General features: G+C 38.9%; 1 protein-coding gene across 4 annotated transcripts in view; it reads left to right on the top strand.

Annotated features, from left to right (window-relative positions):
- Positions 1 to 1,725: 1,725 nt before the first annotated feature.
- Positions 1,726 to 15,746, top strand: part of NELL2 (neural EGFL like 2) — a 362,368-nt gene continuing 348,347 nt past the window's right edge. The window contains exon 1 of one of the 4 annotated variants that reach the window (XM_023643416.2): positions 1,726 to 1,983. Coding sequence is in view for 2 of the 4 variants with exons in the window: in XM_023643415.2 (XP_023499183.1) it covers positions 8,938 to 8,990 (53 nt within the window). In the remaining 2 variants the exon portion in view is untranslated. Of the gene's footprint in view, positions 2,103 to 8,715; positions 8,991 to 15,746 lie in introns of those variants that run through there. The other 3 variants (XM_070271280.1, XM_023643415.2, XM_070271281.1) reach the window with 3 other exon arrangements.

The following is a 15,746-nucleotide window of genomic DNA, read 5'->3' as shown; positions in this document are numbered from 1 at the left end:
TATTTATTATCCCTTGCAATTCTTGGGCCATGAATTAATTCCTGCACCACTCAACTCCCATCTTGCTATCCTGGAAATACATACTTCTGGTCATGAGGGGCTCCAGAGAAGAAGAACAGATGGATCCAGGAAAATCCATCATTACAAGAAAAAAATGAAGAAGAACCCCAAGCACATGGCCTACCATAAAGAGATTAGACAAAAGCTGCCCTACTAGTTAATAATCCATAGTTATTGTGCATTAATTACGTTCTTGATTAGAGGACAGAGAACTCTTTTAATAGTTGTGTCTGTGTCTTTTTGTGTGTTTCCTTGATAAAAACATTAACTAACGAAATTAACTAATGGTGTCAATTGACCCTATTTCTATAGCCATGTCTTCTATGAGGAATCTTAGTGCTAGTTCAGTGTCTCCAGACAATAACTCCAACCCTCATCTTTCCTTATTAAAAAAAAATGCAGCCATAACTGTCTGGTCCATTGAGAGCTGTAACGGAGAAAGGAACAATCTGAGACTAAGGTGGGCTGTTTGTGCAATGAGGGCTTGGGAAAATGGACTCTAAGGAGACCGAAAGTTTAAAATCTAAGCTGAGGGTATAACAGTTTAAACTCGGGCTGACGTCAGTGTCCAACAGTCTGATGCAAAGACAGATGGGACGGGGGAAACTTCTGGGTGGCAGCACCAGGCTGGATTAGATTCATTAAACAGGGAGCCATTGGTGCCCCATGTTGGGATGCTTAATAGCTGGAACCGAGGTGCAGAGACCAGTACTAGGCAAAGGGACTGGCAGGCATTAGGTAGGTAGCTTGGCCCCTCGTACTACATTTCCTCCCCATCCTGCCAATTCTCGAGATTGCAATTCAGGATCAGGCTACCGACTCCTTGGTGAATCAAGGTACCAGACATGCAGATGAAAGTTCCATTTAGACATGTTGGCACCACTAGGTGGGGAGTTAGATAGGCTGCAGTCTGATGTTCACGAGAACAATTACAAGTCTATGCCTAAAGTACAAAACAGCAGATCTGGGAGCAATAGACTTTTCCGGGGCAACTCATGTTTCACCAGGTCTGGCTCTTATTGGTCTGGAGTCTGTGTGGATCTTGACAGAGAGGCCAGATTTTATTAAAGGTAGCTGGGGAGAGCACTGAATGATATACCCAGAGTCTCAAAGAATCCCACTGTATTAGGTTAAAAAAAAGTAACAAAACAAGTAGGTTAAATGAAAACAACCACAACAGTGTATTTTATCGAATGCATTCTATTTTTGAAGCACCGTCTATACCAAGCACTTTACATTTTCCAGATAAGGAACCTGAAGACTGGAGAGATTAAATATATTACTCACTCACCACACCATGCTAGTAAAAGGCAAAACTGTAATTGGAATACAAGTCTGTTTGATTCCAAAGTGTGTCTAAATTCTATTATTTTTCTAGTTCTGAATATAACTTTTCTCCTTCAGGGCAACATCTTTGGATATGTGTGAAAAGCTACAAACTTCTAGATATGAAGGTCCTTCTCTACTAAGCACGCCTGGCATCCATGACCTGTCTAGCTTCAAATACCCGAGGTCCAGCCCCTGCATTCACTGGGTCTCTGTTTTAGGCTCAGGGCCGGTTGCGGGTTGGCGCTCAACGTGTAGACTTCATCACATCGCTGGAGCCATTTCCTTCTCCGACCCCCAGGGGGCAGCCTGCAGTAGCGCTCCCCGCAGCCCTCTAGTGGTCGCTGGAAAGCTCCAACCTTCACTCGGGGATCAACGTTCCTAGGAACATTCTCGAAGCCCCGCGGATGTTGCCCAGGGAAGCAAGGGTGTGTGACACCGCCTAGAGTCACTCTTATAGTTTCCCTTTGGGTACGTCTGGGGCATGTCCACTGGCACTGCCCCTGCTCAAGATGACTTGTCAAATCTGTCGAGTGTGCACTCTCGGATGCTACAGGGTAGATCCTATGACTAAATTTCAGGAAGAATCAAATACAGGTATCTAGAGGATGGGGCCGTGAGTCCAAAGTTTATTTTTGTGTGTCCCTCAAAATGCCAGGGTAGTTTATTTAAATTGACTCCCAGATGCAGCTCTGGATATCTTATACTTCCCCAAGGTAAATATTTAAATGGCTCTAGTAACAATCTTAGGTTACGTGGGGTAGTATAATTATGATTTTCTGGGAGGTTTTGATTCTATTTATAGGGTATATGTAAATTAACACTGGCAAACCTTACATAGTCTACGGCAGGAATGCTATCAGTTTCTTTGGTGATTTTAATATAGTCGTGATGACATACTACAGTAATTTCCTTGTTATTAGTTTAATATGACATCTCTAGATTATACTTATTAATTTGGAACGGAGATATATGAGTCTGTATTTAAATATACATATACTTTAACGTGTATTTTTATCAAATATAGATAGCAAGTATATTTCTATTTCACTGCCTCCACTGGAGTTTACTATTATTTTATTATTGTATTTAAAATGGACCAATTTATTGTGGAAAAAATAGCCGCTGCTTTTTAAAAATTGCAGTAGAAAAGACTTTGTCAATATGCGTTCGTGGAAAAAGATATAGATTCTTAATAAAATAGGAAATATTTTCATTCGGCATATTCTGTTAGAAAGTACCCTGGTATCCACTTAACTATTATAAACAAATCAAAGCAAATTGGATTTGTTGAGAGAATATTTACGGTGACTCAGTGCAGTGTTAAGTGCGGGAGAAGATACGAATAGGCATATGGCATGATTCCTCTCCTCCAAGTTCTGGGGAAGAAGTAAAGTATCTAGATAACTTTTAAAGAAGACAGAAGTGGAATGACATCATTTTAACAAAACAAAAGCAAACTAACAGTCCCAGAAATAAAACAGAGAGAAAAATTCCAATTTAAATAGTGCTGGCAAGACTGCCCATCGTTGCTTTCAATGATTCCCCGGTGTGAGTAGGTCAGGAAAGATGTGAATCTGTGGTTCCCTCCACTTGTCTCTGTCCTGGGGGCCTCTCAAGTGTGAACATATCACTGAGCTGAGTGTGATTCTAATTTTTAAAGATATGCATATATGCATTTTTCGTTTAAAATGGACCCTAAAAGCAAGCCAACTACTTCATCTGGTGCTCAACCAAAGAAACAGGAATCTGTTCCAACGCTGGAGGAAAAACTGCCTGTGCCGAACCAACTCGTGGTCTCCAGTGGAGCGCCTGTCCAAGGGCTTTTCCAGGGTAATTTTGATTATTCCGGATTTCCTTGTTTCTGATTTTAGAATCTAAGAGGTGTGACTCTTTTGTCACATAAGTATTATCAGAGAAATGCATACACCTGGAGGGGCTAGGATGCCAGGCTAGGTAGGTTGAGTTTATTTTGCCATACAGTAGAAGGCTGTCAAAAGTTTCTGGATAAAGGATTTTATAACATTGGGTTTTGGAAGATTAATTTGGCAACAGTATTCTAGATGAACTGGAAGGTGGCGATTAACACAATTAAGAAGCTATTATGATTGAAGTGAATAAGAAGAAATGATTGTCAGACGTATGGTGGAGGTAGAATAAGGTAACCTTTTTAACTGACTAGGATATATTAAAAATACAGTTATCAAGTTTGGGTGACCCTGACATTGGCAGCTTCTTTAACCCGATTTAGGGAAATCAGAAGAAGAACTGGTTTTGGTTGGGAAGATGGGTGTGATTTTAAATGGAGTGTGAGGTGACTGCGGGACGCCCAGGTGGAGATGTTCAGCAACAGGTTGGAACTGCAGGAAGGAATTCTAAAAAGGTTTGGGTTTGGGATACATTCTGTTTAGAAATGGCCAATGAAATCACAAGAAGAGACAACATGACTAATGAAGAAAGAAGGGAGAATTTTGTAGAAAGAAGGGTGAAGTCCAAGTGTAGGTTCTTGAAAATGACCTGCCTTTGAGACCAGAAGAAGACAAAAAGCCACTAAGGAAGCCAAAGAAGGAATATTCAGGAAATACATTCAGAGAAAAAGAATTTTAAAAGGAGAGATGACATAAAGTATTGCTAAATGTTCAAGAATTATATAAAATAATGAACTAATTTTGAAGGTAGAGGGAAGGAAAGAAAATAATAGAATAAGAGAAGAAATATTTAATAAATAGGACAGCGGTGAGAAAATTTTGGGAAGAAGAGATAGGTAATGTTTTTAGTGTTGCTGAAATTTCAAGGAGGGATGGGTACTGAATTTGGCAGGATGGACGTTTAAACCTCGAATTGTGGATATGTGGTTTCTATCAAAGGATTTTTTTCTCACTTATAAATTTGTGTGACTAACAATTGTATAAAAATTAGCTCGTATGTAGTTACACAGTTCATTCTGTATATGCTCAAAATAATAAAAGTAGAGGAAATTGGAATTTTCTCAGAAATGACTATCAAAATAGTAATTAGTGACTAGTAATAGTAATTAGAGAGTGTGGGCCAAAATCAGATTGCAAACCCAAGAGTGAATTGGAGTTGAAGAAATTGCTTTTGAGAAGTTTACTGATAAGAGCAAGGAGAGAAGAAGGCAGGAAAGACCCGGAAGACAGCTCAGACCATCCTGATGGTCTCATTGCAGCTTTTGGATTATTTTTCAGTTAACCTTTTATGTATTCTTTCAGCCTTTTTCTGTGCACATACTATTCTGAAATCACTTAATATGCCACAAATTTTGTTGACGTGCAATACTAAAACAAATTGGAAAACAGCATGCAGCATTTGTTGCCATGTGAAACTAGAAACGCGCAGAAACGACATTTAGTGCATAATCTGAGTGGAGAGTTCATGTAAGGATTCAATCAAAGAAGATGGTTTCCATGACTCTTTAGTAACTTCTAAAGTATCTTTAAGGTTTCTTCTATCTATGAAATACTATGATTCTCCATATTCTAGGCCCAGAAGTCTTCGAAATAGTGGGGTGGGAGTTGCGGATGCTTCCGTGGCAGAGAGATTTCTTATTTCAGGCATGTGGGAGTAGGGGGATACTGCGATACCAGTCCTTCCTTGAGTGTTCAGGCTCTTTAGTGGGACATGAGTTTCTCAACTGAGCAATATTTTCCACTGGGCGCATTCAGGCAGTTACAACACTTATTGATCATAGAGAATTAGCTGTAGCTTTTAGAGCATATTAGGTTTAAGAAGATAGGAAACATGATTACTACCCTTACGGGAACAAGTCAGACAAAATTGGAGGAAAATGTGGTGGAAATCTGCCTCAAATAAATCAGCTAATGTGAGCAAAGCCTCCTATTCTGAGATGAGGAGTTAAGTGGAGTAGTGGTACCTGTCACATGACAGGGTTTTAAATGTAAAACTCATAACATCCACATCACACAGGGCCTGCAGATGGAGCAGGTGTTATCTTTTCATTGCCTCTTCCAGAAAATATCTCATCCTTCCTCCTCTCTCAACCTCCCAATTTCATGGAGGACCAAGATGTAGGCCTTTCGGTGCTAAAACTGGGAAAATTCTGGGCAAACTAGGATGAGTTGGTAACCCCTATTTGGACAAGACTAGCTGACTATAAGCATCCTTTCGTCCTGCAGTAATCTCCCAGTCTCCTGGCCAATCTTCCTCACTTGGTGAAGATTTTCACACCCAATACATCCTTCCTTCCATTGCTATCCCTGGTTCATGTAGAAAATACATCTAATCCCCGATTTTCTCATATAATCTTTTCCTCGCCCCTCCTCCAACAATAGCTCCCAATTCTCATGGTCAAACCTTAGATTTTGTCATTATGAACAAGTATATTGCCCTCAGATTTTCAATTTCTAACATCCCAGTCACCAGCCACCACTCTCTCTTTTCAGCTTTGCCTCTATGATAATTTTTTGATCACACTGGGGCTTCCAAGCCATTGACTCCACCATTTTTGGTGTCCACCACTCTCTACTTCCCAGCACTCCTCACTTGCTCCTTGTCCAGATTAGATTCCATTGTCTAATTACTTGCAAACACCCTCAGCTTCCTTGCCTCCTTCCCTGCCTTACTCAAATGGTAGAAGACCAACACTGACTAATCCCAACTATTTGCAGAAAGGTACTGTAGTTTAGAAGTTAAAGATGTGAGCTCTGGACATATACTCCTTGAATCCTGGGTCCAACATTTATTAGCTATGTGGCTCTGGATAAATTTCTTAACAGCTCTGTGCCTCAGTTTCCTCATGTGCACCTATCTCATGGGGTTGTTGTGGGCTCAGAGGTATTATTAAATGTAAAACGCTTAGAACCATTCTTGGCACATAATAAACACTCAATAAATGTTTCCCAAGCTTGCAGTTGATGGCTAGAAAAAAATACCTAACTATTCTGGCTGATCTCTTTTCAGTTTCATTACTATGCGTGTCAAGTGGGCCTTCATGCAGTCTCTGCGGTTCAGTCGGCCACAGGTCCCATTTCCTTATTGATTGATTTTCTCTCTCTAGAGATTACTATTTCACACTTTCTACTTTCTTCTCAAATTTCCAGCTCCTCCTCCCAGCTCCTTACTCTCAGTGATTCTGCTTCTTAGCTCACTGAGAAAGCAGAAGCGATCAGATTATGTTATTTTTCCATCAACCAGCCAGCCCACATCTGTAGCCTTCTGTTACAATGAAAGTGTCTCTTTCCCCATTTTGAGACAACCCTTTACTTGTGTACTGGATTCCGTCTCTTTTCACTTCCTCAAGAACTTTGCTGCCATAATTCTCTCTTTTCTGTGTTGCATCATTCCATGTGTCCTATCTCCTCTGCAGTAACGTGCTCTATTATCAGCAATCTTAAACAAAAGGGAAAAAGAAACCTCCCTTGTTTCGATGCCCCCATGCCTACCAACTTTTTTCCCATCCTTTACAGCAAACCTCAGTGTCTCCTTGTTCTCAGCTCCCATCCTCATGACAGTTCTAATCAGGCTTTGATTCCACTGTTCCACAGAAACCATGCCCGTGTGCGCCAATAGCAACCTCTATCTTGTCAGATCTGATGATCTGGCTTCCTCTTCCTCTGCTTATCAGCAGTGTTTACAATTGATCACTTCTACCTTCTTGAAACTTTCTTTTCACTTAGTTTTAAGACACCGTACTATTTTGATTTATCATCCATCCTCCTTCTCAGTCTGCTTGCCCAGAGTCTCCTTTGGACCTTTAAATGTGTTTTAAATAATGGAGAGCTCCAGAGCTCAGCCCTTGGCTCTCTTGGGCTCGTTCAAGGGATTGGAGTGACCAAAACCAGGAGAAATTAATTTCATAGGTTTCCATACGACGCAATTAGAACTGTGTTGAGAAGAAGGGAATATGTGTGGTTTGTAGGAAAGAGGGAAGTCATTTATGGTTATTGCTGAATTTTACTTAATATCAGATCTTTTAATGGAAGCACTTTTACTGTGATAAATTTAGTTCCACAATTGTTTTCTGTCAGTGGGAAATGGAGGGGAGATGCGGAGATGAAGCACGAGAGTTCTTGCCAACGCTGTCCTGCAAGTAGTCAGGTTATTATCCTAATTTAATTAATGGAAATTTAAGAGCTAAATCAATAGTAAAACTAGAAGGAGAATTCTTGGTGGTTCCAGCTCTTCGATTAAGTTGATTAACATATTTGCCTCCCAGATTGAAATACAATAAAGGAGAAAGTGTGGGCTAAATTGCAAGTTTAAAAGGTATCCAAGTGGAAAATTGCTGGAAAGGGTAATAAAATAACCACAAAAATACCACTTTCCTTGGCATTTTCAACTTAACTACCTCAGAGCTGCTAAAGGACATATTCTTGTCTTTTTCAACAAGATCTCAGATTTTTCAACCAGCCACAACTAGGATTTTTGTGTTGGTACAATTGGATTTTCTTTTTGGAAACTGATTTTTGATGAAAAACGAACTAGACTATAGATGGATAATTCTATTTTATTATTAAAATCCCAAAGCTGACACTTTGAACAATCTCTTGTTTTAGAAATATCTAATAAGAAAGGAGCTTCACTAACTTGGAGGTTTTCTGTGTAACACCAACAAGATTTGAGCACAGTTTATCTATTTAAATTGGGTTTTGGTGAATGTTGTAAATGTTAGAAGTTTGGATATGCAGTTTATACCAAAATCACTCTAAAAAAAATAAAACAGTGCCAATAATGAGAACTCTTTCTACTGAGCACCTGCTTACAATTAGCTGTTTACATCTGTTGTGTCTTTTACCCCTCACAGTGACTGGCTGAGGTGGTGTTATTATCCTTCGTAGGAAGAAACCGAGATTCAGAGAGGCTTGATAATTCTTCTAAGGAAATGAGAAACATGCTCACAGTCCTTTCACTTTCAAAGGGAAAAGAGAAGGAAACAATTAAGCACCAGATACTAGGCCTGGACCTTTTGTGCAACTCTCTTGTTTAATCAAAAGTAGGAGTTAAGAAATAGATTGTAATATGAGCTTCATGCTTAACACTTTCTATTACAAGAGTACAAGTCGGAATGACATTTTAGATGAGAGAGATTTTCGGTGCATTGTAATGACTTTTCCCCATCTTGGCACTGCATTTTCTCTGCGAAGCTTAAATCCTTGACCCTATAGAGAGCTGAAAGAATTGTTATTTCACGTCAAGATTTCTCTTCTTATTGAATGACTGCCGAAGCATTTCTTCTTTGCAAGCCAGCTTATAAAACTGTTGGCCCTCACTTAGAAATAGACTTGCTGGGAATTCGGTACTTGATCTGCATACATATGGTACCGTCATGCTGAGCTCTCCCTTTTAGTATCCAAGCACACGGCAAATGTGGGACACTTTGAATTTCTTAACAGTGGTTTCTCTAGAGATCTTGACTTCCATTTGTTGTTTACAAGTTGGCGAGTTTTGTTTCTTTTTGCAATCAAGCGCACTGGTGGGACTAGCTTGAGATGAGTGCCTAAACGTGGCCGAATAAAATGGAAATAAAAGTTAGTCCAATAAGACAGAAGTTGGATTCCGAATTGCTCTTTGTTAATGATTTGTAACCAACTCTCCTCTCTGGCTGCTGCGAACTCTTCTGTAATCAGGTGATAATATTTTAGGTAAAAATAAAGGCCCGGTGGGCGGGGGTGGGGAGGAGTGTGAGCCAGGAGGTGAGAGGGCGGCGTGAGGGGGAGGGAGAGCCGAGCTGCCACCCTCGGAGATTTGTCAGCTTCTTAGATAATATTAATGTTTCTTGCTTTATTCTTTTTAGTTTTTTGTCAGGCAAGCAAGCTACCTCTTTAGATTGTTGTTTGCTTAAAGAAAGACAATTTAGAAAATTTTAGAAAAAAACCATCCCCAGGTTTCCCACTCCCAAATGAAAAACATAGATGTAGATACGGAGACAATTTCTCTGCTCTCCGCTGCCCTTGTGTGTTTAGGAGATGGAGTTTTAAAAACAGACTCAGGGCTGAAGGTCCCCCAAACAAGAGCTTGCTAAATGACACCCTTAGAAATAGATCAGCCCACTGTTGGTTAGTGCTGGCCTGGGTGTCTCAAGGAATGTCTGCATGATTCTTACTCTGGAGCTTAGCATTGGCCAGACACAAATACCATTGTAAAATAGAACTGATTCAACTCAGCAAATGTGTGGAGTGCTGAATATGCACTGTGGTTGGTGTTAAGTACAAAAGGAATAGTAAGAGGGGCTGGCCTGGTGGCATAGTGGTTAAGTTTGCTCACTCTTCTTTGGTGGCCTGGGGTTTGTGGGTTCGGATCCCAGGTGTGGACCTACACACTGCTCATCAAGCCATGCTGTGGCAGGTCCCACATACAAAACAGAGGAAGATTGGCACAGATGTTAGCTCAGGGACAATCTTCCTCACCAAAAAAAAAAGGTGAGTAAGATAATCTTGATTTTCAAAGAGCTCACAGTCCTAGATGAAGCAGGCAGCTAAGTAACCATTCATAATTATTCATAAGGAGTTAAGGTTCATATTAGGTTGTGAGCAAATTGTTATGGGAGCACAGAGGAAGGAGAGGGTTTTAACTCTAAAGGGACGTTCTATACTGTATGCTTTTTTGGGGTTTGTATGGGATACACAGTAGTTTGGAAAGTACTTTGAAAAGTACTTTGGAGTAAAGGGTTCACCCCTTGTTTCCTTATTTGGTCTGCTTGCTGATTTGAGAGAGTGAGTGAACAGTCTTCTACCCTTTTTCATACCCCTTGAGGTTCTGTTCGGTGTCTTTCAGGTAGCGAGCGTGATCTCCCAGAGAGGCCTTTCTGAGCATTTCCTCCACCTCAGTCTGTGTGCTTCCCCACCCTCTCAGTGTCTTGAGGAAGGGACTGTGTGTATCATTCGTCTTTTCACTCCCTGTGCCTAGCGCGTGCTTGGCACGTTATAGCCTCTCACTATATTTTGGTTAATTGAACTAGGAAGAAAAAATAGAGAGAGATGTACTGCTCTCATCTCACCCAATCAACCATATTTCCCCTCCCACCTCCTTAACTTATTTCTGCCTCTGTCTTTTCTGATTGATTAAAGGAAGTGCTTCCTTAATAAGTTCCTCAGAAACTGTGCTGCATTCATGTTAAGAGTTTCCTTATTCCTTTCAAGGATGGAAAAGCCAAGACGTCCAGCTTTATTTCTCTCCCACCCCCACCCTCTTTTCCTCCTAGGTTCTGGGGAAACCTCTAATAAAGATGTTAACTTTGTATTTTTCTTTATCCATAACATACACCTAAATCATCTGGTTTCTGCATTATATATGTTAGTCCCCTAAAGTAATAGCAGCCTTTGCTGTTTGACAGACATTCCAGATTAAAACATTTAAAAGTTATATATCATTAAAAGAAACTAGAGTTGATGGCTAAGATATTCAATCACATTTCTTTCCTAATGGAATCAAAGCATTTCACTCGATAGTTTCTTCCACAAGGTGGCGCTGTAGTTCTTCTGATGATTTGGAGTCCCCAGAACAGGGTTTTACTTTTTAAAGACTCTCCCTCTCCCCCTGTTTCTTTACATATAAAGGTGATATGTAAGTAAGAAAGAAAGACTGTCACAGTCAAGGCCAAATTTATTGTGTGATTTTAGAGAGGCCCAGAGAAATAGCCGTAGAATAGAGAATAACAAGAATTAGTGCACAATGACTAATTCCCCAAAATGGCATAGAATAGGGTGGATTTTTTGCACTATTTTTTCTTTAAATAATTATTTACCAAGAAAAAGAAAAATTGTTAAACATAGTCTAGCTCAAATATGAATTAGGAATTATTTTTTAAAGCTTTATGGATAAAATGTTTTTGTTCTTTAGTACTCGTTGTAGTTTGGGTGTTTGAAATGAGTAAGTCATTTAATTGGGTATTTTTTTGTTTATCCTCATGTAGAAAAGCATCTGAGATATAGGGTTGATTTCTTTTCACTTAATATTTTGGTGTTTAATCGCATCCTTACCTTTATACTAGATATTTTTTAGTTTCATTGTTTTGAAGTTGACTTCTCCAAATTTGCAAATAAATTTGCAGTTGAATCAGTTTATAATGATTCTGAGCCCGCTTACGTGCAAAACACAATGTCAATTGGATCTACCCAAGAAAGCAAAACTTCACTGTTACTTTCTTATGATCCACTAAATCTGAAAAGTAAAACAACGCAAAACAAAACAAACATTATTGCTAAAAATATGTTCAGAAGACTTAGGTTTAAAGTATTTGGGGAGTGAATTATTTTTGAGATTCACTTTGACCATACTGGGTTCACTTAATGAAAATTGCATATCCATCCAAGATACTACAGATTTTAATTAATGCCTTAACATAGTGTCCTTGTTAGAATCATGAATTTGTAAAATAAAAAAAAGTCCAGCATAAAGAGAAAACAAATTGTGTGCAATTCTTAATTCTGTCTAATTACAATGAGTTTGTAATGCATTTACATTTTTAAAATCACTTATCAATGTCTAAGACAACAGTTTCTGTTTACGAATTGCACATTTGTAAGGAGTGAATTAGTTAACGTGCTAATTAGAAAACTTGCAACAGAGAAGACAGGTTGTGGTTCACTTTTCTCCATTTCCTTCTATTTGGATTTTGTAGTGGTGAGTGGGTGGAACCGCCATGGTTAACTTTCAAATCACTGAATGCACATGAGCAGATATGTTTGTGCTTTTAGTTGGTGTTTGAAGTATTTAAGCCATTTATGCTCTCATTACTGCCACTACTAATTACTGTGCTTGAAGGCCCACTACTTGTCAGACACATCAGGCATTTATTTAATTCACGCAATAGTGCTAAGAAACAGGTGCAATTATTCTGCTTTCACAGGTGAAAATACTGAGGCTTAGAGCAATTGGAGAAGGTTCCAAGAGCAGGCATCTGGTGAGTGGGGGCTGGGACCTGAATGCAAGTTCAGGGGGCTGCAGAGCCCGTTAACCACGTTAACTGTTTACCTACATTGTGTGTGCAACGTTTAACCACTCACCTGTATGGTGTATGTAGCTGTCATGCCCTGTAGTTGTTGGTGACGGCTATCAATTTAATGTGAAATGTTATGTTCTAAAGGTGTAAGGAATAGCTTAAGCTTTCTAACTGCGCTGTCTTTTTAGGGCACAGTAGGGGCTTTTGCAAAGGGGATTTGTCAGGTTATCATGATACAGGCAACAAGCAGACCATCTCAAGGGGGTTCCAGACTTTTCACAGGATGGTGATGAGAGGAGGGCCATGGGGTGAAAAGGAACCTGTTGCTTCCTCCCCGACTTTACCGTATCTCACTTTGTCCTGGTACAAAGTGCAAGCCAACCGGGTTCTACTGGGTGGACCCTGACTGTATTAATTTTAAAGGTACTTAAGCCCACCAAATTCATTGCCTCCTAACAGACATAGTCAAAAGATGAAAGGTTTCTAACCCAAAATATTGTTATATTCTTAAAAGAAATCAGTTTTTAAAACTACAGCGGCAACTGAAGGGCTTTCTGTGTTATTTATTAGGGAAGATTTTCCACATATTCTGTTGCTAAGTACCTGAAAGTTATTAAAGGAGGCACAGCTGTGAATATCTTTAAAAAGGAGCTAGATGGTCATTTGGAAGAGATGGATTTTGGTTAAGTGAAGTCTTCATAGAGAAATAAATTCTTAACTCTTCTTCTAACCCCAAATTAACGCTAACACTAAGGATTCTTTGATTCCCTGAATGTTGCCAGAAGGATCATCTGGGCTGTGCATAGCACTGTACCAAGGACGACGAGAGATACGAAGCAGAATAGCACAAACCTGGTGATAGAAGTTTTCATGAATTGAACCATTCTTTCTTTCATCCATCTGTCCAGCTGCCATCTGACGGTTACTTAGTATCTGTAACATATTCAATTCAGTATTTATTGACCCCTCTGTTAGAGGCACTGTGTGACGTACTGCAAGCCTTAACTTACACACAAAATGAAATAATCAATTCAATGTGTTTGCCTTGGTGTGGGATTATATCTTTTATGGTACTACTGATTCAACCATTTTGGGCTGTAGTCCTTGATTTTTATTGTCAGCTGGTTTGAGCAGGCTATAGTCTGTCAATTGATAAAGAGTTGATGGAATTTATGTATTTGGTGACTGATTGATCTGTTTGGTGTTTAAAGGATTTGGTGTGTTTTAGGCGTAGTCATTCACACATTTAGGAAACAAAGTGCTATCTCACATCTACCCCAGAATCTGGTAGAAGTGGTGGTAGTAGTCATGGTAATAATGTTTATAATATAGTTATAATAGAAATTGTACTTCATTGGTGGGAAATAAACTTCATATGTTAGTGTTATAGCTATTCCATTGAGAGTCTGACTTAGCAACTTCTTTTTTAGAAACAGTGAAAACGTGTTACCTTGGGCAGGACACTATTGTCCCTGTCTCTTAGTTCCCACCTGTGTAAGACAAAGAAGCTGCTCTAGATCATCTCTAAGTTCAAGGTCAACATTAACCTTTTATAATTTTAGGATTTGATTTTCCTTCTGATCTTAGGAATTTGGAAAACTCTACTTGAAAATTTTACTGTTAGATAATACCCAGTAAGTTATCTTACACAGAGTATACAATAAATGTAGTTGAGTGAATGACAGGTATAAATAGCATTAGACCAATATCAACTTTACGTTCATTTAATGCCTATTAGTTGAGCGTCAGCTACGTGCTTGGCACTGATCTATGTGCCTGGGGACCAAAGAGTAAATTAGGATTAAAATCCCTTTCCTCATGTAGTTTATAGTCTATTGGGGAAAGGTGGATTATAAACTTATAAAATAACAATGATTTTAGATAGTAACAAATGCCCTGCAGGGTAATAGGAGAGACCTGAGGTGGGCACGTGTGTGCATAGACAGGATGGTCAGGGAAGGCTACCCTGCTATGTGAAGATCAAGGGTAAGAATAGTCCAGGCATTGAGAAAAGCTAAAGCAAAGGTCTTGCGTTTGGCTGTATGTCGTCATTTTCAAGGGACAGATGGTGGATGGGTAGTGAGTGAGGAAGTGGTCTGAGATGAGGCTGGAATTGGGCAATGTTGAGATGGTGACAGGTCTTCTAGGACTTAGTAAGGAGTTTGGATTTTATTCAATTTTGCAATGAGAACGTGAGAAAGAATTAAATATATACCTAATTCTCCTGTTATATAAATGTATATCCTGAAATTGTGGATATGAGTTATACTTAGCTAAAAATTTCCTTTCCCTCCATTGTGTTCATAGTGATGCCCTATTACTGTTCATAGTGATGCCCTATTACTGTTCATAGTGATGCCCTGTTACTGTTCATAGTGATGCCCTGTTACTGTTCATAGTGATGCCCTATTACTGTTCATAGTGATGCCCTATTATTGTAATTTCTAAAATTACTTCGTTGAGGCAGGAATGGGTGTCTTTCTCTGCTCGTGAATTGAAGATTGCAGTATTTCCAAAGGTCACTTTGAGAAATGAGAAGGAATCAAGGTAAACTCCAAGAGAAGATGAAAAATATATTTGTAATCTATTTTTACGAAATTCAGCATTTATGAACCTTTTTTATTCAGTGAGATTTCTGGAACAGTAGGAGTCAAATCCCTATTTTTGTGATGAGGAGTTACAGATTTGTAAATTCCTCTTAATACTCCCCTTCATATTATGAATTAAGGAAGAGTACAGTAAAAGTCCTCATGGAAATACGCAGTTTACTTTACACTGGAGTAAAAGAACATTCCAAATATGACCTCATGATACAACAGAGAAGGAGAGCTGGAACTGAAATGCTCTGTATTCTTTCCTGAGACTTTTATTATATAATACGGAATGCTAGTAACCTTTGAAAGATAATAGTTGATTTATGTCTACTATTAAAGAGCAGCTTACTTATAGTGGGATAAAACTTGTGTATAATGATAGATAGTTTAGCTCAGCACAGTTTTTCCCTCCAAAATATGAAAAGATGAGTTAAGTGGTAGTAACATTGGTAGTAAACTGTTGAAAAGGAAAACCATTAATGTGTGTTTTGGGGGAAGTCAGTTAATGTCTTTAAGCTTCTGTTTCCTCACCTATGAAAATAAAATTGAACCAAATGATTTCTAAAGAGGCTTATAGTTCTGAAATTCCTATCACTCTATATGATCAACACTGATAGCTTAGTTATATAACAAGTAAGGAGAATCGAGGAGACTGTGTTTATAACTTTATGATCAATTTTGATTCAAGGATGATGGAAGGGAACAGAATAAATAAATTTTAAGATGCAAGACACTTCAAAGATGGGTTGGTTAGAAATAAGCTTTTGTTTTGTAAATAATAAGAAGACATCTTAAAATTGGCAATTTTTTCTCTGAATTAAGTGGAAATTAGATTCCATAAACATTCC

The sequence above is a fragment of the Equus caballus genome, chromosome 6 (genome assembly GCF_041296265.1).
Source record: "Equus caballus isolate H_3958 breed thoroughbred chromosome 6, TB-T2T, whole genome shotgun sequence".
NCBI lineage: Eukaryota > Metazoa > Chordata > Mammalia > Perissodactyla > Equidae > Equus > Equus caballus.
The sequence above is the reverse complement of the archived record's forward strand: the minus strand, read 5'-3'. Positions and strand labels throughout refer to the sequence as shown.